At 47.1% G+C, this 23,247-nt stretch overlaps 1 protein-coding gene across 2 annotated transcripts in view; it reads left to right on the forward strand.

Annotated features, from left to right (window-relative positions):
- Positions 1–23,247, forward strand: part of NAGA (alpha-N-acetylgalactosaminidase) — a 2,142,885-nt gene that overhangs the window by 1,874,772 nt on the left and 244,866 nt on the right. For both annotated transcript variants that reach the window (XM_069654391.1, XM_069654390.1), the window contains exon 7: positions 17,397–17,594. In XM_069654391.1, the coding sequence (XP_069510492.1) occupies positions 17,397–17,594 (198 nt within the window). The remainder of the gene's footprint in view (positions 1–17,396; positions 17,595–23,247) is intronic.

Consider the following 23,247-nt stretch of genomic DNA (forward strand, 5'->3'; position numbering starts at 1 on the left):
TTATTCTTCAGCACTCTTGCCCAAGTACAAACAAGTTCACCACAGAGTTCAGGTTACCTTCTCTTGGACTTAAGGTAATATAGTTACACATCTTTCTCAGTATTCCCTTCTCCAAGTTCAATACAGTTTACTTGTAGAGAGTATCAGGGTTCTCTCCAAGTTTGATACAGTTTCCTTGTAGACAGTCTCAGGGTTCCCTTCCTCAAGCTTTAAATGCATCAATAAATAGTTTTCCTTGTAACACATGTAGGGGGTTCTCTGGTCTGGGCACAGATGTCAGACCACACGGTCCACCCATTATGGGTTGCACAACCAGCAATGGAGCGGACGTGAGCTCGGTCAGCTCTGTGGCCGCTGCAAATATCCTGCCTTTTATAGCCTGATTCCTGAGAGTTCTACACACTTCTGATACCTGCATTGATAGCCGAAGCACTGGGGCACCATCGGATGCAAAATCCAAGAAAAACCAAAGCCCCAAGAGTGAACCCGAGGCTAGTGAAGAGCGAAGCGGAGAGGGCTCCCGTGCTCCCAAGATGGCCGCTGCCAGCGCGTAGTGCAGTTCAGTGCCTGTCAGGCTGCGGGGAGCAACAGCACTGCAAGCAGACTTGACAGAAAACGCTAGACCATCTCTGCCCCCGTAGTAGCAGCGGGATGCTGTAGAGAGCTGGCCCACGAGGAGTCAACCCCGTGCGGGATCTTAGCCCCGCCACTCGGAGGCCCTGCGGTTCGACTGCCGGGCCAGGAAGAATCCCTTACCGTGACACCCAGCGAGCCTGGTCAGTGCCCCCAAGCACCAGCCCGAACCCACACACCAGTAAACCTGAGGTGGAAGCCCCTCTCCAAGCCACACCTGCGGGAGACTTCGGATGAAGAACTCGTCTGACCAGGACTGCCGCGGCACACGCTGAACTACCCGATCCACAGCGCGCCTCGGGTCCACCCGGGTGCACGCACTCCCGCGAAGCCCACGGCCACTGTGACTAAATACCACCACGCAACCGGCGAACCTACCTCTCTCCAAGGATGGGCAAAGACAAATTGAAAAAGGCCTCTACGCAAAGCAAGATGGACCAATTTGCGGTGGCACAGGCCAAGGCCTCGCAGACCTACACACCACAGACGCCCCCCCCCGAGGACGAGACCGCTCTCTCCCTGAGAGACGTGATGGCCGCCATTGCCAACTCCCGCTCCTCGATGGAGATGAAAATTGACAGTATAGCGGCGGATGTCTCCTTTCTGCGCCATGATTTGCAGAAACTCTCCGCTCGTACGGGGGAGGTGGAACAACGCATCTCGGGGACTGAAGACAACATTAGAGGCATCAATCAACAACTCTCACAGACATTAAATCGTCTGAAAATGTTAGAGGCCCGTGTGGATGAGGGGGAAGGAAGATCGTGCCGCAACAATATACGCATCCTCGGCCTCCCAGAGGGGGAGGAGGGGCCCAGCATGGAGCTCGTCTTGGAACAATGGTTGGTGGACATCAATGCGCCTCGCCCCTTCTCTAAGTTCTTCTCGGTGGAGAGAGCTCACAGAATGCCATCAGGCAGGCCTATACCAGGCGCACCGCCCAGAATGATCATTGCCAGATTCCTTAATTATCGGGACAGAGATGCACTCCTTCAAATGGCTCGCTCCAAGGGTACAATCACCCATAATGGCTCCCGAATCGCCTTTTTCCCTGATTACACCCGGGAGGTGCAGAGGGCGAGACAGTTGTTTGAACCGCTGAAGCGGCAACTATTCCACATGAAAGTAAGATACGTACTGCTGTTTCCGGCCCAACTCAAGATCCACCACAAGGGAACCACAGTTCATTTCACGGATCCGAAGGAGGCTTGGAGATGGGCGGAGGCGCACATTGAAGGGGACTGGACGGCAAGACCGACGGATCGGGGAAGGAGACCCCGGCCTGGGACGGGTCGTCCACCTCCCGGGGGACACCCCGATGGCCAGGAACTAGCGATCCTGGAACAGGCGGCAAACCCCGCCAACTAAGGCACGGGAAACCAACTAGCACTAAGATGCGACGGAATACCGAACCGAGGAGGGGCCAACGTCACACGTGAACCCTAAGAACCACGGAATGTTCAAAGGTGGTAGGAGCTGCGGACCCAACGGGACCCCTTTTGCTCGCCCGCCGGCCAGGACCCCAAGTTTAAGCTGACACTCTAGTTTCGAGTGTCAACGATTTTCGGGCGACAGGTACTTCGTGTTGGGGTGGAATATAGGGAGGGGGGATGGGCGAGTTTATGTTGTTCTTGTTTTAGTATTAATACACGTTTATCACGCATTCACAAGATTACCGAATCACACCACCCAACACACCCGACACATAACAATTCCATGAATCAACCCATAATGTCTGCAAACCTAGTACTGTACACAATAAATGGCGACCACACTGACCCATGCACCAACCCCTGAGCGCCCCAGATCTCTCAAAATAATTACATGGAACGTGAACGGGTTGGGGTCCGGAATTAAGCGACGCCTTGTTCTGCAATTCTTGAACAGACACTCCCCCGACGTCGCCCTGATAAATGAGACACATTTAGCCGGGACCAGCTGCACTTTCTTTCGCAGAACCAACTACCGATTGGCCCTACATGCGGGATACACAATGGGATCCAGAGGGACTCTTATCAAACACGTCCCATTCACATCGCTAACAGTTGAACAAGACCCCCGGGGTCGCTATGTGGTGGTCATAGGAACACTGGGACTAGAAACACTGGCCATTGCGTCAGTGTACTCCCCGCCAGGACTGGGAGAGGAACTCCTGGATGAGTTGGTCATCCTTATGGCAAAACACCAACCTGATACGTGGATTTTGGGGGGCGATTTTAACGATGTCATGTGCAATATTAAGGATCGCACTCACATCAGGGACCGCAACCCGAACACTCCCACCAAATTAGCTAAATTTGCGTCGGCCTTGGACCTTCGGGACGTGTGGCGGCATCTCCACCCTGTAGAGGAGGCCTACTCGTTCCACTCGGGAGCACACGGGTCCATGTCCAGACTGGACTACCTCTTCCTCCCAGGCACTGATATACATAGGGCGACCGCTGCAGACCTACTCTCCCGAGGCATCTCAGACCACTCACCCCTCATGGCCGTACTGCGCATACAAAGCGAAACCCCAACCAAATCATGGAGGCTGAATAGCTACTATCTGGGCTTCCCTGATCTTGTCGACCACCTCACCGAAGTAACTAATGAATATTTTGAAATTAATACCTCTACGGTCGATAACCCAGTCACGATATGGGAAGCATACAAAACGGTACTGAGGGGCGAAGTGATCTCCTGGGTAGCAAATAAGAAGAGGGAGCGACTTCGGAAGTTGCTGAAGGCAGAAACTGATGTGGGCGATTGGGAAGCCAAATTTGTTTGCGACGCAAGCCCGGAGACTCTCAGATCCCTTAAGGGTGCTAGAGAACGTCTTCGACATATCGAACTAGACAACACCAGACAAGCCCACCAAGACTCCAGGGCAAGGGTCTATGAACACGGGGACAAAGCTGGGAAAATGCTGGCCTGGCTCGAGAGAGGAGAAAAGGGTCAACGCCACGTTAGAGAGATTATAACCCTGCAGAATGGGAAATGCCACTCAGACAGGGATATAGCACAAGCTTTCGCTGACTTCTATGCTACTCTGTACACAGCCCCAGTGTCCCCTCTGGGTCCCTCCCTACTAGACAACATCACCCTACCATTCCTATCAGAACAACAGAGGGCACAACAGGACTCGGCTCTCACCGAAGCGGAGATTGCTGAGGCTGTAGCCCAATTGCAGTCAGGGAAAACGCCGGGCCCCAACGGGTTCCCGGTCGAGACCTTGAAGAAACTGGGTGGGGAGAAACTGGCACCATACCTTCACAAAATGTTCCTCGGGCCCACGACCAGGGCGTCCTCCCGCCGGATCTGCGCAAAGCCACGATCGTCGTTATTCCCAAACCAGGTAAACCACCCGAGCAATGTGCCTCCTATAGGCCTATCTCATTACTCAGTAGCGAAACTGAAATCCTCGCCAAAATCCTAGCCAACCGATTGCAAGCGGTAACTACCTCCCTGGTCCACCCGGACCAATGTGGGTTTATGCCACATAAATCAACACATATGAACTTGCGGCGCCTCCACCTACTGCTGGAAAGGGCCCCTATCATAGACAAACCGCTTGCACTACTTGCCATAGATTTTGAGAAGGCGTTCGACTCGGTTCGTTGGGACAGCCTCTGGGAAACTATGCGAAGAATGGGATTCGGGGACAACTTCCTGGGATGAGTACAACTCCTTTACACAGACCCACAAGCAGAGGTGACGGTAAACGGGTGGCCCTCTGAGCCTTTCCCCCTGGGCAAGGGCACACGTCAGGGAGGCCCCTTGTCTCCCCTTCTCTTCGCCCTTGCGATAGAGACACTTGCCCTGTGGCTCCGCCAGAGCAAGGATTAGTTGGGATTCAGGTGGCCGGAGGGGCACGAAGACAGGGCGCCATTGTACGCGGATGATCTCTTGGTATACTTGGGTGACCCGATACGAACCTGCCCCATAGTAACGCAAATGCTCATCCGATACGGTGAATTCAATGGGCTGAGAATTAACTGGGACAAATATATCCTTTTCCCGGTAAAGGGCGGTACACAGGCTATCCCCCAGGAATGCCCATACAAGGTGGAACCAAGCAGCTTCCGGTATCTTGGGATTTGGATATCGGAGGACCTGACGCGCTACGCAGCCCATAACCTCCAGACGATCATGGACCGTTTTAAAGACGATGTCCGCCACTGGAGGCTTCTCCCCCTGACACTAATGGGTAGAGCCGCCCTCTTTAAAATGATTACCCTGCCCAGATTTCTCTATGTACTACAAAACGCACCACTGGAGATTCAAGACACCGAATTTGACCGCCTTGACTCCCTCCTTAGAGAACTCATATGGGGAGGGGGACAGCCTCTTATTGCACTGGCTACACTCCAGAGATCGGTTTGGGAGGAGGGTATCGGTGTGCCCTGTCTCCGAGCTTACTACTGGGCCTCCCAGCTGGCGGTGGTTAACGACCTACTACACAGGGACAGGGAACTCCCGCACATAAAGGCAGAAATTGCAGCCATCCACGACACTGACCCATTACACCTGCTCTACCAGCCCCTCCACAGACCCTCAACCCAAACAATGGCAGCACATGTCTCAAGGGTCTGGAGACGGGCCCACGCCTTTGTGTGATGGAAAGACAAGATCACCACTGCACAACCCCTGTGGCACAATAGTAACCTGGCCGAATTGGGGAAACTCAGTCCATGGCCCAAATGAGAGGAGGCTGGAATCAAAAAGATCGGGGATGTCCTAATAGATGGGGAAATCGCCTCCTTTGCAGCACTGCGGCAGAAATTCCAGCTCCCAACAACCGAACACTATCACCATACTCAACTGACTCACGCCCTACGGATATACATCCAGTTGGACCCCGCTATTCCCGAGTACACACCCATAGCGCGCAATATACTTCCAACACATATCCCTACTAAAGTCACTTCTATATTATACAATGCCATGTCCTACTTTGCTACTCCGGAGCTTCCTCGTCTTAAATCCAAATGGGAGGACGATGTGGGAGCCATAGACCCGGAAGACTGGATCCAGATCCTAATGCATCCCAGGGAGATTGCTATCTCCTCCAGACTCTGCTTGGTCCAACTAAAAATCCTCCACAGAATATACTACCCAAGAACTATGATGCACGGCTGGAAACGAGCCCCAAACCCGAACTGCCTCCGATGTGGGGGAAGGTTGGAACATTAATACACATCCTCTGGGAATGCCCGCAAATCCAGACTTTCTGGGGGAAATGCTGCAATGAACTATCCAGGGTGCTAGGCCGCAATATAACACTGGACCCGAAGGTGTTGTTGTTTGGTACTCCCGACGAGAACACTACTAATAAATGGGAAGAACTGCTCCTATCCACGGCCGCAGGATTGATGAAGCAGAACATTGCACAAAAATGGAGTGCCCCAGAGTCCCCAACATTGGATCAATGGACAGACGATATGGACACATTTGCAATGTTAGAGCACAGAGTTTATAAAGCAAGAGGCTGCCCTACCAAAGATTCTAAGATATGGGGCAAATGGGTGGAGAGGGAACCCCAGTAATTTCATGATGCCCTAAGACACAAGACTAAATTGTAGATGGAATGGGCGACAAATGGAGACCAATTGACTCTTACCATGCCCTCACTTACTGATTCGTTCCTTGAATGCGTATGTTTTGACCTTGTTTTTCTTTTGGTTTTCGTTGATTGTATTGTTGTTTAAATCCAATAAAATGCAATATAAAAAAAATATATATCAGCGAACAGTTGCTTTCTTTCAGTTCGTTATGCAATATGAGCAGATTGGTGCTTTCCTTCAGTTCGTTATTCAATTTTATCAAATTGGTGCTTTCTTACGCCACTTGCCTTTCTTCTGTAGCCCGCCAGGAGTGCCCCGGTCCCTATGTTACTTCCCAGCACTCACTTCTTTGTAGCCGTCTTCCTGTGGCGGCTCTTGCTGCTCTTGCTGCTGCTTCACGAGCCCTGCTCGCTCTGGCACTGGAGCTTGGTAGGCACAGGCACCTCCAGTACCTCTGTAAGGACGGATGCAATGTCCTCTGGGCTCTGGCCTCACCACAGCTCTGTTTGCTCCTATCTCACACGGGAGGCTCCCCTAAACTTGGGCATACCGGCTAGCATCCCATCTGCATCTCAGGTCCCACCACGGCTGTCTCCAGTCTTCCAAGGATTTCTGCTGGTCTCTGCCCCAGTTCCCCAGGTCTCTCTCTCTCTCTCTCTCTCTCTCTCTCTCTCTCTCTCCACTTCATGGCCTCTCCCTTTATATACCTGTGGTTCTTCAATAATAGATAGCAGGTGTATTCCATTATTCAATTTTGCCTGACTCTGATTAAAAGAACATGCCTGACCGTCTGTCAGGATTTGCCCTACATCTGTCATGGTCATGAAGTCAGGGGCACAGGCATGCAGGGGTCGCATGCACAGGAGACCTGGGTGGACACTGTCCTGGCACCTTTGGCGCCAGGCTCATGAACAAAAGTAAACAGGAACATCCATTTAACACCAAAAAGCTTTTATGAACATAGCACTTCAGATGCATTAACCTTGAACATTCCATCCATTAAGCAGGATGCATTAACCTTGAACATTCCATCCATTAAGCAGCCCCAAGTGTATTCTTGGGTGTGGCTGCTAATGAATTGCCTTCGCACATGCTCACTTCTAGGAGTGGCAGGGTGTGGCTGGTAAACCGGCCCTAATGGGTGTGCCCACGATCTCAGCTATATAAGCTGCCCCGATCCTCAAGACAGACGCTTTGCGTTATTCTGCACTTGCAAGCATCGTAACGCTCACCATCGCCTGAGGACAGACTTACCTTTGAAGATCCTGCTTCCTGGACATCCTGCTTCCTGCCAGCATACTTACCAACTGGGGGAAGCTGTTCTTACCTGTACACCTCTTCAGCAAACCGTATATACATCATTAAACTTGCCAGAATGCCGAAATCTTCATCTTGGCACCGCAGCACGACACGCTCCATCGTCGACAGCAGCGCCTGCAAGGAAAAACAGAAGACAATGTTAGACATTGAAAAAACAGTCTGTTTAAGGTTGTGCTTCCCCATACTTCGCGCTTTTCCTTAAACCATCACTTACCTGCTGTCGAACATTGCGGTAGCATCCATCTTCCATCCGGCCGCGTCTCACAGCTGCATTGAGACCGCATTTCCATCTAAGGGAAGAAAACAGAAGAGAGACATTATTGCGGGCATAAATAGGAGCTGCATATAAAGACATTAAACAGAAGGAACAGCATCACAAGAGCTCAAGAAAACTTACCAATCATAAGGAGAAGCATAGTCGTAGCTGGACTGGACTAATCCTTATCAGGGATCAGTGAAGGAACTAGATCCCATTTTACCCGCCCCTGCCAGAAGTAGCAGGACAGAGAGCTTATCTTCCATAATTCACAGGTGAGCTTTATGGGCCGGTGTATGCTCACAGAAACGTATTTTGGGGTGAAGAGTTTGAGAGGTCAACAATCACAGATTGGCGCACTCACACACTGTTATCTCCACTCAGGAGCAGTATCACCACGTACCGCCGCTCACAGCTTTTCTACTGAAGGAGAGGCCTGAAGAGGGGTGATTCAAGTTCAGGGAGGGCTGCAACCGTGCCCCAACGCCTCCGCAGAGACCAGGTGAGCGTTACAACATCAAACCATTCCCTATCAATCAGGCATAGGTGTCCGGGCGTAAAACAGTACTTGGATAGCAAAAGACCGCTATTTGTACGGTCGTCTAATCTCCCACTTCATCTGCGCCGTACCCAATTCCATAGATATAATGGACACGGGTTACCATTACGCTCTCTGGCGTCCATTACGGTCTCTCTACACTGTGTCATGCTGAAGGCGTGGACTTGAGCTCCCATGGAAACCTATTTAATACTTCCGGGTTGCTCACTTCGCTGCTTCTGATTTTGAAATAATCGCAGCTTTACTTTGCTTCATTCTTGTCTTTTGTGAACTTTTGACTTTTTCTCCTGTTTCCTTGCCATGTACCCGTGATCCTGCGTGACCCGGACCGTTATACCGACATTCTGCTTGCCTGCCAAATTGGACCTGTTTGCTTACCTGTGTACCGAGCCCGATCTGCTTTTCGACATCCCGCTTGCCTGCTGAATTGGGATTGTCTGCTTACCCGTGTACCGAACCCAATCTGCCTTCCTGACTTCCAGTTGCCTGCCGATTCCATTAATTTTTGATCCTTCTGTTTACGACCCCGGAACGTTGTTTGGACTGCTCCTCAGTAAACAGTTACAGTTATGTTTTCCATCAGCAACTCAGACCGATTACCTTGATCAGCAACACTCATACTTCATTTACCTGGATGCCAACTTTTCATAACTCCTATCTTGGAAGACACCAACAACACCCTGGTGTATTACTACAGAGCGCCGGAACTTGAGACTGCCACCACCTGCGCTGAGGTCGTTAGGCGTCCTCGTGCCGGCGGGATAGAAATGGGACTAGAGACTTCCTCTGTTCGTTTAGGCATCCTCGTGCCGTCGGTTTAGTAATAGAATACACTGGGTGTTACGTTGGTACAGGAGTATTCACAGAAAGACTCATATTGGTAAGTCTCTTCAATTGATGTTCCTATTCCTTGATCCTAAATCCTCTACTTGTCTCATGTTACTCCTTATGTCTTACTAGATTTCCCACTACAATCCAGTCTTGTGCTCTGAATTGACCCAGAGCAGTCAGGAAGAGTTGTTATTTACTCTGCTACGTGCTTTGGTCTTTTTCCTATCTTGTTCATTGCATAACTTGAGATTGACTCACCAAGTAACTTGCCCTTGTTCATTTGCAGTGCCTGGTCTTCGTGCAGTGTTCCTTATCTATCGACTAATAGATCCCTCTGTATTTTACCTTGTGTGTCCAGAGGGTTACATTGGTAGGAAGAACTCGACGGCTACACTACGGGTACAACCTTGTGTTCTCCTACCTCGGATTCTGACACCTTCATTCCTTGCAGGCCTCTTCTTTGTCACAGTACCAAAGTGGTGAGAGTGAGTGGTGTGCATTGCTCTCAGTTGCTACTTTCTCATCTCAGTACTACAGTGGGGAGACTGTGTGGTGTTCATTACTCTCAGTTGTTTCTTCCTTGTCTCAGTGTCAGGTACCCCAAGAGGGGAAGAAAGGGGAGCTGATCTGAAGTAACCCATAAAGGTCGGGTGAGGGTTAGACTGGTTGTCACTACAATAAGGGGGATACCATGTCTCGCCAAAAGTTACCCTGCTGCCAATCCCCAAGGACCCCCCACCCAGGTGATCCTCCCTTGCATGCCCACCCCCAGGGTCAGGTTCCACAACCGACGGCCTTTCCCTGGTCACTGTGTAGAGGATCCAAGGGGAGTAGGAGTGAGAATACCCTCATGTTTCTCACATACCCTTCCCCAATGCGAGTTGGACCAAGTGCTTCACAAGGAAGTCAAGAGAGGAAGTCTATGCTGCTTTGTTCCCAACCTTTACAGTGTTCAACTATGAAGCAATATGGTTGGAGGTCCAAGAACCATCACTTTACCTGAGGATTGGATTCTTTTCTCTGACTGATCCAAACAAGAGGAGAGTGAACGGAGTCTGAGGCCCACGAGATAGCATTTTTGATGTATCACGGCCCATTTAATAGACAATGCCTCTAGCTGAATTACCAAATTGTTCTTCTCTCCGGGAAAGAGCTTTCTGCTGACGTATAGAATGGGGAGTTTCAAACCATCATGGTTCTGTGACAGAACAGCTCCCTAGTGCCATCAAGGAAGCATCAGTCTGGAGGATGAATTCCTTTGAGAAATCTGCTAGTCGTAAAAAGAGGCCTTGGCACAAAGCTTGTTTCAAGGTTATATAACAAGTGTCATCCTCTTATTCCCATTTGATCTTTTGGGGCTCAGCATTTTTCGCTTTATCTGTCAGTTTAGATGTTTTACTAGAGAAGTTTGGAATAAATCTACGGTAATATCCGATTATCCCCAAAAAGGCTCTTAGATCTTTCTTAGTTTTTGTAGGCGGTATATCAAGGGTCTATTGAGGACAGCTCTTACTTTCTCTTGTTGGGGTTGGACTGTCCCATTGCCCACAAAGAACCCTAAATACTTCACTGCAGATTGGGCCAATCTGCACCTTTGGGGATTAGCTGTAAACCCTGCTTCTCCTAACACTATCATGATTGTATAGAGGTGGTGTAAATGATCTTCCCATGTCTTGCTATGGATTACAATGTCATCAAACTAGGTGCCGCAAAATTCAAAGTATGGTTGTAAGATTGTATCCATAAATCTCTGGAATGGTGCAGGAGTACCATGCAGCCCAAAAGGCAGGACTTTAAAATTAAACAACCCCAAGGGAGTGGAAAAAGCAGGTTTCTCTTTATCAAGTCCATGAAGAGGAACTTGACAATATCCCTTTGTAAGATCTAGTTTTGAAAGATAGAAAGCATTACTCAGCCGATCTATCAGATCATCAATACAAGGCATTGGGTAACTGTCAAAAGCAGAGCTGGCATTTGCTTTATGAAAATCTATACATAATCTCCAAATTCATCGGGTTTTGCCACCAACACGATGAGGGAGGACCACGGGCTATTGGGAGGTTCAATGATGTTGCCATCTAACATGGTTTTCATTTCCTTAATGATGGTCTGTTTTCTAGCCTCATCTAAGGATATGCTTTTAATTGTACCACTTTACCTGCAGGAGTACGGATATGATGATACTTACCCTTTACTCTCCCAGGCTCTTCACAATAAATTGTCTTATCAGTTGATATAAATCCTGTTTCTAATTGTTGTTAAGATCAGATGAAATTAAGGCCTTATCTTCTTCATCTTCTGGCAACAAACACAATAGTATTATAATTGGGGATTTTCCTTCCATTCCTTCAACAGATTTATATGATAAACCTGAATTTTAAGACGTCGGCCTATTTGTGAGATCTTATAATTACATATACCAGTTTGTTCTAATACTTCATAGGGTCCATGCCATCAGGACACTAGTTTATTTTCTGAAGTGGGTAATAGAACCAGTACCTTCTGATCTATTGAGAGGATCTCTGAGAAACCTTTCTATTGTAAGAGGTCTTTTGTTGTTCTTGTGCCTTAATCATATGCATTTGTACTAAATGTCATGATCACTGCTTCCAAGGAGCTAGGACCAGCCCAACGTCCTTGGAAGCAGGCCCCTAACCTTCATCCTAGGCACCAGCCGGTCCCCACTGGGACCTTTTGGACCTTGTCCTGGCGCCGGTGGCACCAGGCTCATCAGAGTCACTGGTCCCGGCACTGGAAGCGCCGGGCTCATAATTTGTATAAAGATGCTTGGGTGGACTTACCTGCAGCAGACCATGCTGCTTACTCACCAGCCACATAGAAATCCTCTGTGAGCCGGGACTACTTTCTTACCTGGGTGGGGCCAGCTCCACTCCCTGGATACAACACTGGAACTCTTCTGGAACAGGAACTCTTTTCTTACTAGGGCGAGGCCGTGGAGGAAGATGCCTCATCACTCCAAGGCTATTTAAACCACACCCGATTGATGAAACGTGCTTCGCGTTATTCTGCATCTGCAGCAGAACGCTCACCGTGTCTGTTCCAGTTTTCTTCTTTCCGATCCTGAACCTGCAAGAATAAACACTTACCATTCCGGTATCCAGCCTTCAGTAGCACCTGCAAAGACAAGAAGCAACAGGTTAGCACGGCAACCTTCCCGCACACAGGTATTTTACTTACGCGCCATCGCGCCCGCCACCATTGGGCGCCTACAAATACTCCAGCCTTTACTTACGCATTTCCCAGCGCGTCAATCCAAGACTCTGGCGCGAACTTCGGCTTTCTTCACACCATCTTCGCCCTGCAAGACAAATAGAAAAAGCATTATACAGAGCCCTGTTCCACATTAACGTGCCCACGCACCTAAAGACTGTAAGGACTTAAAAGGTGTCCGGAAACTCACCGTTTGTGCAGTTAACGACGGTAGCAACCCTCTGATTTCAAGAGGCCTACGTTTCATCCAGTGAAGGAACTGGCAACGGCACCCTGCACCAGACGCAGGTGGAGAGTCCAGCATTCACCTATCTAAGGTGAGCACGTTGACCTTGGGGCTCCACGGAAAAGCGAGGAAGGGAAAGGGAGAGAGACACCCGACAACCCCAGATCATTAACCCCATATTCTTTCACCTGCAGATATCTCTCTCTTCGAGTTAGACACACAGTAAGAAGAGGAGCAGCCCCGGAAGCCAATCAAGTCCTGCACTTCACTTTTCGAGTCACAGACACCATCCTGCCAAGACCGGCGCCTCCGTGGGAATCAGGTGAGCGTTACACTAAAGATAACATATGTTCCTTCAACCTATTGGCTGAGAAAGTGGAATTGGACGTCCTCTCTTTCTTCCCAGGTTTCTTTTAACATGTCAAGGACATCCCATGGTTCGTGTCCATAAAAAGGTTCAAACAGGGAGAATCCTGTGGCGGCCTGAGGGGTTTTTCGTACTGCAAACAAGGCCCAGGGTATCATTAGGTCCTAATTTGGACCATCATGTTCAACTAACTTCCAGAGTATGGTTTTGATGGTTGTATTCAATCTTTCTACCAAGCCATCTGTCTAAGGGTAGTGATATGTAACCATTCTTTGACCTCTCCCATAAGCTTACTCATAAAGGTAGAACCCTGGTCAGTCAATATCTCCCTCGGAAACCCTACTCACGATAGAAAAGGGATCAGATGTTTCAGAATTTGTTGTGTAGTGTTGTTTCTCAAAGGAAGGCTCCAGGGTAACGTGTGGCAAAATCCACAATGTTGAGAATGTATTTGTTCCCTAGTTTGGAAGTTTCCAGGGGTCCCACAATATCGATACCAACGGAGGAAAATAGGACCTTATTTATTGGCAACAGATTTAAAGTGGTGGCATATATGTGCTTGTTTTCTGACAGACCTCACACTCTTGGACAAAGGTCTTAATGTCAGCGTGGATTCCGAGCCATCAAAACTTATTCGCCATATGTGCATGAGTCTTGGCCTGTCCCAGATGACCTCCCGTTAGATGTGAATGGGCTAATTCTAAGACAACCCACTTGTGACTTTTAGGGACTACCAACAGGGTTCTTACTAGTCCATCTGAAGTGGTATCTCCCCTATAGAGAAGCCCATGTTCAGAAAGAAAAGAAGCTCCTCCTTTCTCACCACCCTCTGGTCGCAATACAACTAGTAGAAACATTCTGCCAATAAGGGGTTGCTTCTTTGGGCAAAGACTTAGTCGGGCAGGGTCTCGGGTTATTCCTCTATAGGTTTTCTGTATTCACAGTTGGGAGGGTCACCAGATGGCTCATCAGCCTCCGCAAAGCCTTGAGTTCCCCTATCTGTACTTTCCTTCCCAGATTCTTCATAAGCCAAGGGAACATTGCTTTCTCCAGCACCCTTGAGCGATCGTATCCGCTTGATGGATTTGAAATGGGTCTTTTCTGTGGTTTTGTAACACTAATTTAACATCCTCCCCTGAAGTCTGGCTCTATCACTCCAGCCAACACATCAATCCCAAACCTCCAGGCTAGCCCGGACGTGGGGGCTAATCTGATGTAAGCATCCGGGGGTGGAATGTGGGTATCAATCTTCTTTCACCTGGAGCGATTATCTAATTCCTGCTACTACAGATATCCAATCCGACAGAGCCCTTCATGGCTACTGAGGAGTATGATGCTCTGGTACTTACCTTTTAAAACCTTAGGGTCCCCCAATTTGTATCGGTTGAGCTGCATCCCACCCTGACATTTGTGAGTTTGGCATCATGGAAGGTGACACAGACAACAGATTCAAGATATAACAACATGCTTTTATTAATGTAAATGTCAGGATGGTTTAACGCCTAACTTGCCCTATGCTAAGGTGGGATTTCCCTACCTTAAAAAACTAAAGATAGTCTGTGTGAGTAAGTCCAACTGAAAAGTCTGTGTAAAAACCTATGCTTGCCCTCATAATTAAAACAAAACAATGTGCATGGATGTCAACCATAAACTAAACAGTGTTCCAAAAGTAAAATTCTGAGCTATTTCCAGCTTGGGCTTATTCTCCAGCTCCTCTTCCCCCAAGTACAAACAAGTTCACCACAGAGTTTAGGTTACCTTCTCTTGGACTAAAGGTAATATAGTTCCACACCTTTCTCAGTATTCCCTTCCCCAAGTTCAATATAATTTCCTTGTAGACAGTCTCAGGATTCCCTTACCCTAGCTTTAAATATACCAATCATAGTATTCCTTGTAACACATGTAGGGGTTCTCTGGTCTGGGCACAGTGCTCAGACCACATGGTCCACCCATCACAGGTCGCGCAACCAGGAATCTTTAGTTTTCCTGCTTTTCCCACTTCATGCTTAGCTTCCTCCAAGTATATAGGTTACTGTCCTTTAGGCACACATTTTGGGTTTTTTAGTAGTTCAATATGCAACAAACCAATAGTTTGGTTTCTCAAATGTAGTTTCACAAACAAATAGTTTATTTAACTGTACTTGCACTCTTTAGTCAGAATCCTTTGTTCGACTTTGATATTTCTCTCAGTGCATGATTCAAGATTAGCAGGTTTGCTATTTCAGTTCATTCACCATTAGCAAATTGGTACTTTCTTTCAATGCGTTATTCAATATTAGCAAACTGTTGCTGTCCTTCAGTCCATTATTCAATATTAGCAGATTGGTGCTTTCCTTCAGTTTGTTGTTCAATATTAGCAAATTAGTCGTTTCTTGCGCCACTTGCCTTTTTTCCATAGCCCGCCCGGGGGCAACCTGGTCTCTGGGTAACTTCCCCAGCACTCACTGGTTTGTCAGTGTCTTACTCCGACTGTTGATGCTCTTGTTGCTACTTTGCGTTCCACAAGCCCCGCTCACTCTGGGACTGTAGCTCGGCAGGTGCAGACACCTTCAGTGGCTTGGTGAGGCTGGACGCAATGTCCTCTTGGCTTTGGCCTCGTTGCAGCTCCGTTTGTGCCTATCTCACTGGGTAGACTCCCCTCAACTTGGGGATATCGGCCAGCTTCCCATCTGCATAACAGGCTCCCACCGCGGCTGCCTCCAGTCTTCTGAGGATTCTTGGTGGTCTCTGCCCCAGTCCCCCAGGTCCCTCTCTCTCTCTCCACTTCACAGCTTCTCCCTTTATATACATGTGGTTCTTCAGTAGGCTGCAGGTGTATTCCGTTTTTCAATTTTGCCTGGCTCTGATTAAAAGGACATGCCTGACCTCCATACCTTGCAGGCATCTTCTTCATCACAGTACCAAAGTGGTCAGAGTGAGTGGTGTTCATTGCTCTCAGTTGCTTATTCCTCCTCTCAGTACTAGAGTGGGGATAGTGTGTGGTGTTCATTACACTCGGTTGTTTCTTCCTCGTATCAGTACTGTCAGCTACCCCAAGAGTGGAACAAAGGGGAGCTGATCTACAGTAACACATTAAAGGTCTGGAGGGTTAGACTGGTTGTCACTAGGATAATGGGGATACCATGTCTCGCTTAAAGGTACCCCACTCCCAATCCCCAAGGACCCTCCACCCAGGTGATCCTCCCTCACTTGTCCACCCACAGGGTCAAGATCCAAAAGCGAAAGCCTTTCCCTGGCCATCTGCGTAGATGATACAAGGGTAGTAGGAGTGAGAGTATCCTCAGGCTTCTCACAACCTCCCTGTGCATTTGTGTCTCAGGGTAGGGACAGCTGAGTTTCTTCTGCTTCTTGTTTAACAATTATACTGTTCCTTGGTCCAAAAAGTATCTTGCCAAGGAAAGGAAGTCTCAGTAAGATGGCCTTCTGAGAGGTCCTTAGATACAACTAGTGACTGCTGCAAGCCTCATCAGAAATTGAAGGTGGAGGGCACACAAGACAGCGAGTCAAGGAGCTCCAGATTACCATGAAGGTGTAAGGCAACCTCATCATCCATCACTTTCATAGATATTTACCTGCTAGTGAGTACAGATCGTGACAGAGTGTAGGGGCAGTCGAGCTGATAATATTAGGATATGCAGCTGTAAATGGAGTGGGAGAAGGGAGTGTTTGCTCTTTTCTGTCTTCTCTCAATGTTTCTCACTGCCCCTGACAGACCTGTGAGAGGAAGGTCAAAAGGATCCTGATTGTGAGATATTACTTCTCTTGTAAGAATATTTGCTGCCCCCAGTGTGATCATTGGTCCACAGGTGTTGGGACAAATATAAACAAAAAGAGCCATGCAAAAATGAAGACTGATGGATATATAGAAGGTTTTGAATGAATAATTCCTCAGTTTTGCAGTAATCAAATCACCAGAGGTCGGATGGGTATGCACAGACGTGGGCCACAGCTTGCTGTACCCAGAGACACAAGCCACAACTCACTGAAGAAATTTGTTGAGGCCAAAGCATGTCTGGTCTTGCTTGTGTTCTTGTGCAAAAGTAATGTGACCTAGCAGCTGGGATTGTACTCCCTCCATTTGTGGCAGAAATAAGTCTGATTTGCATATGGTCTTTCGTGTACTGTAATTGTAAGGTAGGCTGAACGACTAAGAGTATTGCAGTTACCACCGAAAGTCTGGTTCATTATTCAGCAAGGGTATTCTGTCCAGATTTGAAAAGTAGTGATCCTAAAACTATCATTTTCAAATGATGGAACTGCTGAGTTTACCTGATGGTGAGAAATCCAGCAAGAACTTATGAAGTTGGTTAGCAAACCTTCAGTGGAGAACTACTTAATTGTTACTGGCAAATAACTGTTCTCTATATGTCAGTAACCTTTCCTTCTCCATTTTTCTCTCCGCTCTTGTCTCTCTCTCTCCCCTGCAGCTGGTTATTGGCAACTTTGGTCTCAGTCTAGAGCAGGCTCGGACTCAGATGGCTCTCTGGGCCATACTAGCTGCTCCCCTCCTTATGTCTAATGACCTGCGGACCATCTCGATGGAGGAGCGTGAGATTCTGCAGAACCGCCTGATTATCCAGATCAACCAGGACCGGCTTGGCATCCAGGGACGCCGAGTGCTCAAGGTGGGTTTGGAGTTCCCAGATGGGGATCTGAGGTAGGGAGTGCTGAAGGACTTGCCTCAAGCACTCTATCTTGCAATGTAGGTGTGGATGGAGGACAAGAACACTAACATTATATACTGATTTTGGGGTTCTGTGATCAGCCGAAGGTTGGTGCAGTGTCCATAACTAAGGTATTTCCTGATTGGATTCACTTTATTTTGGCATTCAGCCGTAAAAAGCTAGGCATACAAACACATAAAATACAAAAAACCAAGAACATATCAGTACAAAAAAATTAAAAAATCATAAAATGTCGTTGTATGATTCCAATTTTCAACCACACAACTCAATAGAAAGTGGGTCAGTACTGCAGTACAACTACGCATACTTAAACTCTAACCTTTGGAACGGCACAGTCTGGAGCAGAAAGGCCAGTTTATTTAGGATTGGCATTCACTTTAGTAATGCAGAGGGTCAGATAGTAAAAAAGTAAGGGTGCTTAAAGTAGGAGGCTGTGTTGGATTTCCCAGGCTAGAGGTTGTTGAAAGTAGATCTGGGGTGTACATGATTCTGGGCTAGTGCAGGCAATGGGTAGGTGCCGGATGGGACTCCAAGGGTGGTGCATAATGAAGATAGTTGAAATGGGATAATTAAGATAGGTGAAGGGGCTACTAATCCATGATAACACACTTTATTCCTGTGGGTCCAGCAGAATCCTAAAACGTTAACAAAATATGTTCAATCAAGTTATCAAAACTGTAAATGCAAAGATTGCATAGGAATTGAGTGATGTCCGCTTTAATTTCATGAGCCCTCTTGCCCATTCCCTCTTTTCTATTTTCCACTCGCCAGAAAAGGATCCCAGAACTCCTGAGCTCTTCACTCCGCCTTTTTTGTCATAACTGAAGACAGCTCCTTCTTTACCCTTTGTTTATCAGCAGCGTTACTTTTTTCCCTATTCCTGATTTAAATAATAGCTTCCATTTGTTTAGTATGGCTTCCTTATTCAAGCCATCCTCTGCCTTTAGCAGAAAGCTTGGCAACAGCAATGATGATTGGCACACCAAATGCCTTTTTGTTATCAGATCATCATGATACGGAACCTGGTGGGCATTTTAGTAGAATAGGTTACACAAATCTGTGGCTGAGAGAGCTAGAGAGAGACAAACAGAGAGAGAGAGAAAGTACTCTCCTTAAAATGTAAGTTTCAAGTGAATCTTTTTACACCAAGATCTAGATCTTCTGACAATTGCTCATCTACATGGTGAGGCTGGGACATAAAAATAACAGGAGCAGAAGAGAGGTTGTAGAGACAGAGGTGGAATATCGGGAGAGGAGAAAACCAGATAAAGAGAAGAAAAGAGGAGGCATTTCAGGAAAAGAGTAATTTGAGGGGATGAGGGGGCAACAAAACAGAGAGAGGAGGTGGAATATCTAAAGAGAGTGAAGGATTAGGAGGGGTAGATTTATCAGTGAAGGAATAGAAGAGATACAAAAGACAGGGAAAAGAGAAAGAGAGAGGGCGAGATAGAGAGGAGAGGGAGGATAGACAACCACGGTAGGGAGAAGACCAGAAGGAAGAGACGGGCAATTTATTACAGAGGGGAACCAGGGCAGTAGAGAGCTCTTTCAGACCTGGGCTGAATTGGTGCTCCTAAACTGGTGGAGAAGGGGAGTTGTGAAGAAATGACTACCCCTCTGCAGGAGTACAAGTAGGAGTAGTGGTTAAACCACCTACTCAGCCCCCACACTTCTACAAGCCAACAGTGATCCCAATCATAAAGGTAAAACGGTCACAGCTATGAGATATTCCATCTTCGTCTTTTGTGATAACTTGGGCAGAGATGAGGCTACACTCTAAGAAGGGGTGTCAGTGTTATACAGTAACAACCCAAACAACGAAGTACAACCATGGCCTACCTTGCCATACTCTTAAAGGAGCTCTAATAAATGCTAGATCCTTGGTAGCACATGCCATTGAGATATCGGAGATCATACAGTTAGAACAACTAGACCTATTAGCAGTCACTGAATCCTGGTTGCACGCCGCTGCAGGCCCAGCACTATCACTAGCTATCCCTAAAGGCTACACTATCCTCAGATCAGACAGAACTGAGGCTCGAGGTGGAGGAATTGCACTCATTGTAAAAGATAACCTTCCAATCAGACTTATACCACACCTAGATACCAATTCTTGCGAGAACCTATCAGCCAAACTTAACCTAAATTGCACCCAAACTCTTACAATCCACCTAATATACAGGCCACCAAATTCCATTGGTACCTTCGAAGATGACTTATCTAATATCATATCAAACAATTTAAAAATCTCTTCCCAAGTCATTCTATTAGGAGACTTTAACTTAGGATATAATGACCCAAAAGACGCACATGCATCCACTGTGGCCAATATCCTCACAGAACAAGGTCTCACCCAAAAAGTATTGGACCCTACACACTCAAAAGGAAGAACTCTGGATTGGATAGCGGACCATAACTGTAATGCAACCATCTCTTCCAATTCACCTGTGTTATGGTCAGACCACCATCTTATAACCTTCACCCTCAACACTGAGAAAACTATTGCCCCGCCCGCTCTACTAGCTCCCCCAGTCCCTACTCGCAACAAAAAAAACATCACTTGCGATAAACTACTCCCCCTTATTTTACCCACCCTCAATGCCCTCCCAGAAAACCTGGGACCAGATGCCCTGATCAAAGTATTCAACAATACTATGACCACCTCCCTGGATACTATTGCGCCACTCAAACTCAGAAAAAGCAAACCTAAGGCGCACCTCAACTCCTGGTTCACACCCCATCTAAAAACATTACGTGCTAAAAAAAGATCATGCCAATTACTATGGAAATCTCACCCTTCTGAAGAAAATAAAACTAATCTGTGCACTATCTCTGCCCTCTACAAAAAAGAAATTCTCCTAGCCAAACGTGAATCCTACAATTCAAGAATAGCCCAAGCTAACTCCAGTACTAAGAAACTCTTTGTTATCCTCAAAGAACTTGAAGCACCCATCCCCGTACCTGACAACTGCATTAAGGACAAACCTTGGTGCTCGAATATCCAACAAGCATTGATAGGTAAAGTTGCTTCCCTCCAAACAAAAATTAAGAACAAAAAAGCATCACTATTAACTAACTCGCCCAACAATACTACTATAACCCCTCCCACTATGTCTGACACACTAACACGATTAAACTTCTCAAAAGTTACTATTCTCGAAACAGAAAAGACAATACTCTCACTCAAACCCTCTAATTGCCATGGTGACCAATGCCCTGCCCAACTCATAAAGGATGCAGCCAGAGAACTGTCACCTTTCATCACTAAATTGATCAACTCATCATTTAGGACCAACCGCATCCCCACTAACCTCAAGGAATCCTGGGTGCTCCCCTTACTAAAGAAACAAACTTTAGACCCTCTAATTCCCACGAACTACCGACCTATTACCACAGTACCATTCCTCCTGAAAATCATTGACAAAATAGCCTATCTACAAATTCAAAAACACTTGGAATCCAATCATCTGCTGGGTTCTAGACAATCAGGCTTCAGGCCCCAACACGGGACTGAAACTGCATGAATTGACTTGAAGGCCCAGATTGATGACCCTTAGGGACAGGGGCGACCTAGCTCTCCTCTTGCTCCTGGATCTATCGGCCGCCTTCGACCTGGTCGATCACCAGGTCCTATGCAGCCACTTGGACTCGGCAGCACACTTCTCCCCAGAAGCTATTGCCTGGATACAATCCTTCCTCAGTGATCGTACCATGAGAGTATTCTCTCCCATTGCTTCAGCCGACCCTATCCCTATCACGTGCGGTGTTCCCCAGGGTTCATGTGTCTCGCCTACCTTATATAATATCTTTACTAAGCCCCTTTTCGATGATTTGGATCATCTGGGTATCACCTACACTAACTATGCAGATGATACGCAGATCCTCCTACCAATTACTGGTGATTATGAAAAGGATTTGGCCTTGGTAAATAAGGTTTACCTCATCATCCAGGCATGGATGGCCTCCCATGGACTATGCCTGAATGATGACAAGACAGAGATCATCATCCTGGGTACACAATTATCGTTAAAGAAACTAAGCCCAAATTATTCTGCCTTTAGCGTCGACAATAACATTATTACAACTGCTAAGGAAGTAAAAACATTAGGATTTTACCTGGATTCTGCCTTAACGTTTAACAAACAGGTAAACACGTTGTCCTCGGCCACAGCCTATACCTGTAAATTAATCAGAGCTGGCAGAGCCTTCCTTTCCAATGACAGCTGTATCACCCTTGCTAGAGCTCTTATACTATCAAGACTTGACTACTGCAATGCCATGTACATTGGGGCGAGCAAGCAAACCACTAAGAAAATCCAACTCCTGCAAAACAACGCTCTTAGAGCTGCGCTTGGAATTGCCAGGAGAGACCATATTTCGGACACCAGAAGAGCTTACAACTGGCTGTCTACAATTGACAAAATAAAACTTAAAGTCGCCTCCCTTACTCATAAATGCGTTAATAAAGCAGCCCCTCGCTATCTTATGGACAGAATCACTACTAAACCCAAGACAAGACTAACCAGACATTCAAACACTAACTGCCTCCTGACCCCTAGATTCAAACTGGCCAGAGTGGGAGGTAACAGCTTCCAGGTCAAGGCTACCCAACTATGGAATTCACTCCCTTACCCCACTCAGACTAGAACCATCCTACACAAAATTTCGCCACAGCCTTAGAAAAATGTTCAAAGATTCTGATGGCTAAGTGTGATTCTGGCGTTTTCCCTCTTCACCTAGAACTTACCCTCCTCTACTTCGGACCTCACTCGGTATGCCGCTCGTAAAGATTTTGCATAAATTCATTTTGTATATACTGTATATATTTTCCCTGCGCTATTATCATGTAAATTGTAAAGAACTGTAAAAGTGTTAACTATAATTATGCTTTTGACTGCATATAACAACTTTGTTACTGTAATATCTTTCCATGTACAACTAAGCTGTGAGTAAACTTATGTGATGCGCCCGACTACCTGTGGGTTTGGTGCGCAATACAAGTAATAAACTAAACTAAACTAAGTAATAAACTAAACAACACTCCAGAATAAACGGATGTCAAATCAAGGCTCTATTAAAATATATATATTTTAATTAAACATGCCAATGTACATATAACTATTAAAAACACTATATAGAAACCCACCCCTGTAGAGAGAACACAGAATATGCAAAAGATAGAAATATGCAGCAATTCGGGTAATGAAACAGGGGTAAAGGGCAACAGTGCTGCCAGCTGTCTTGGTCATTCCTAAATTGCCCACCTAAGGAATGTCGTGAGTCAAGTCCAGTAGAATCGTCTGTGGCATAGGGGCACATCCAACATCCGGTTGCCCCCTACCTCAGAAATCCTGGGGTCACTGTACAGGAGACCATTCTCTTAGTACATACAACCTGAACATCCCAGGAGTTTCCCCCAGAGCCTGTTTCCTTGCCTGTTCATGCTGATCTGCCACAGTGGGCAGTCGCTCTGTGCTTGGCAAAAGTCTGCCTGATTGGGACCTTCAGCTGAGGGCAAGTCGCTCCTTTCTGGTCAGCCCTTGAGGTCTGAAACCACTGTGTTCTCCATCCCAGGTTATGATTCCACGCCTGT

Source organism: Ambystoma mexicanum, chromosome 3q, assembly GCF_040938575.1.
Source record: "Ambystoma mexicanum isolate Mex_15411 chromosome 3q, UKY_AmexF1_1, whole genome shotgun sequence".
Lineage (NCBI taxonomy): Eukaryota > Metazoa > Chordata > Amphibia > Caudata > Ambystomatidae > Ambystoma > Ambystoma mexicanum.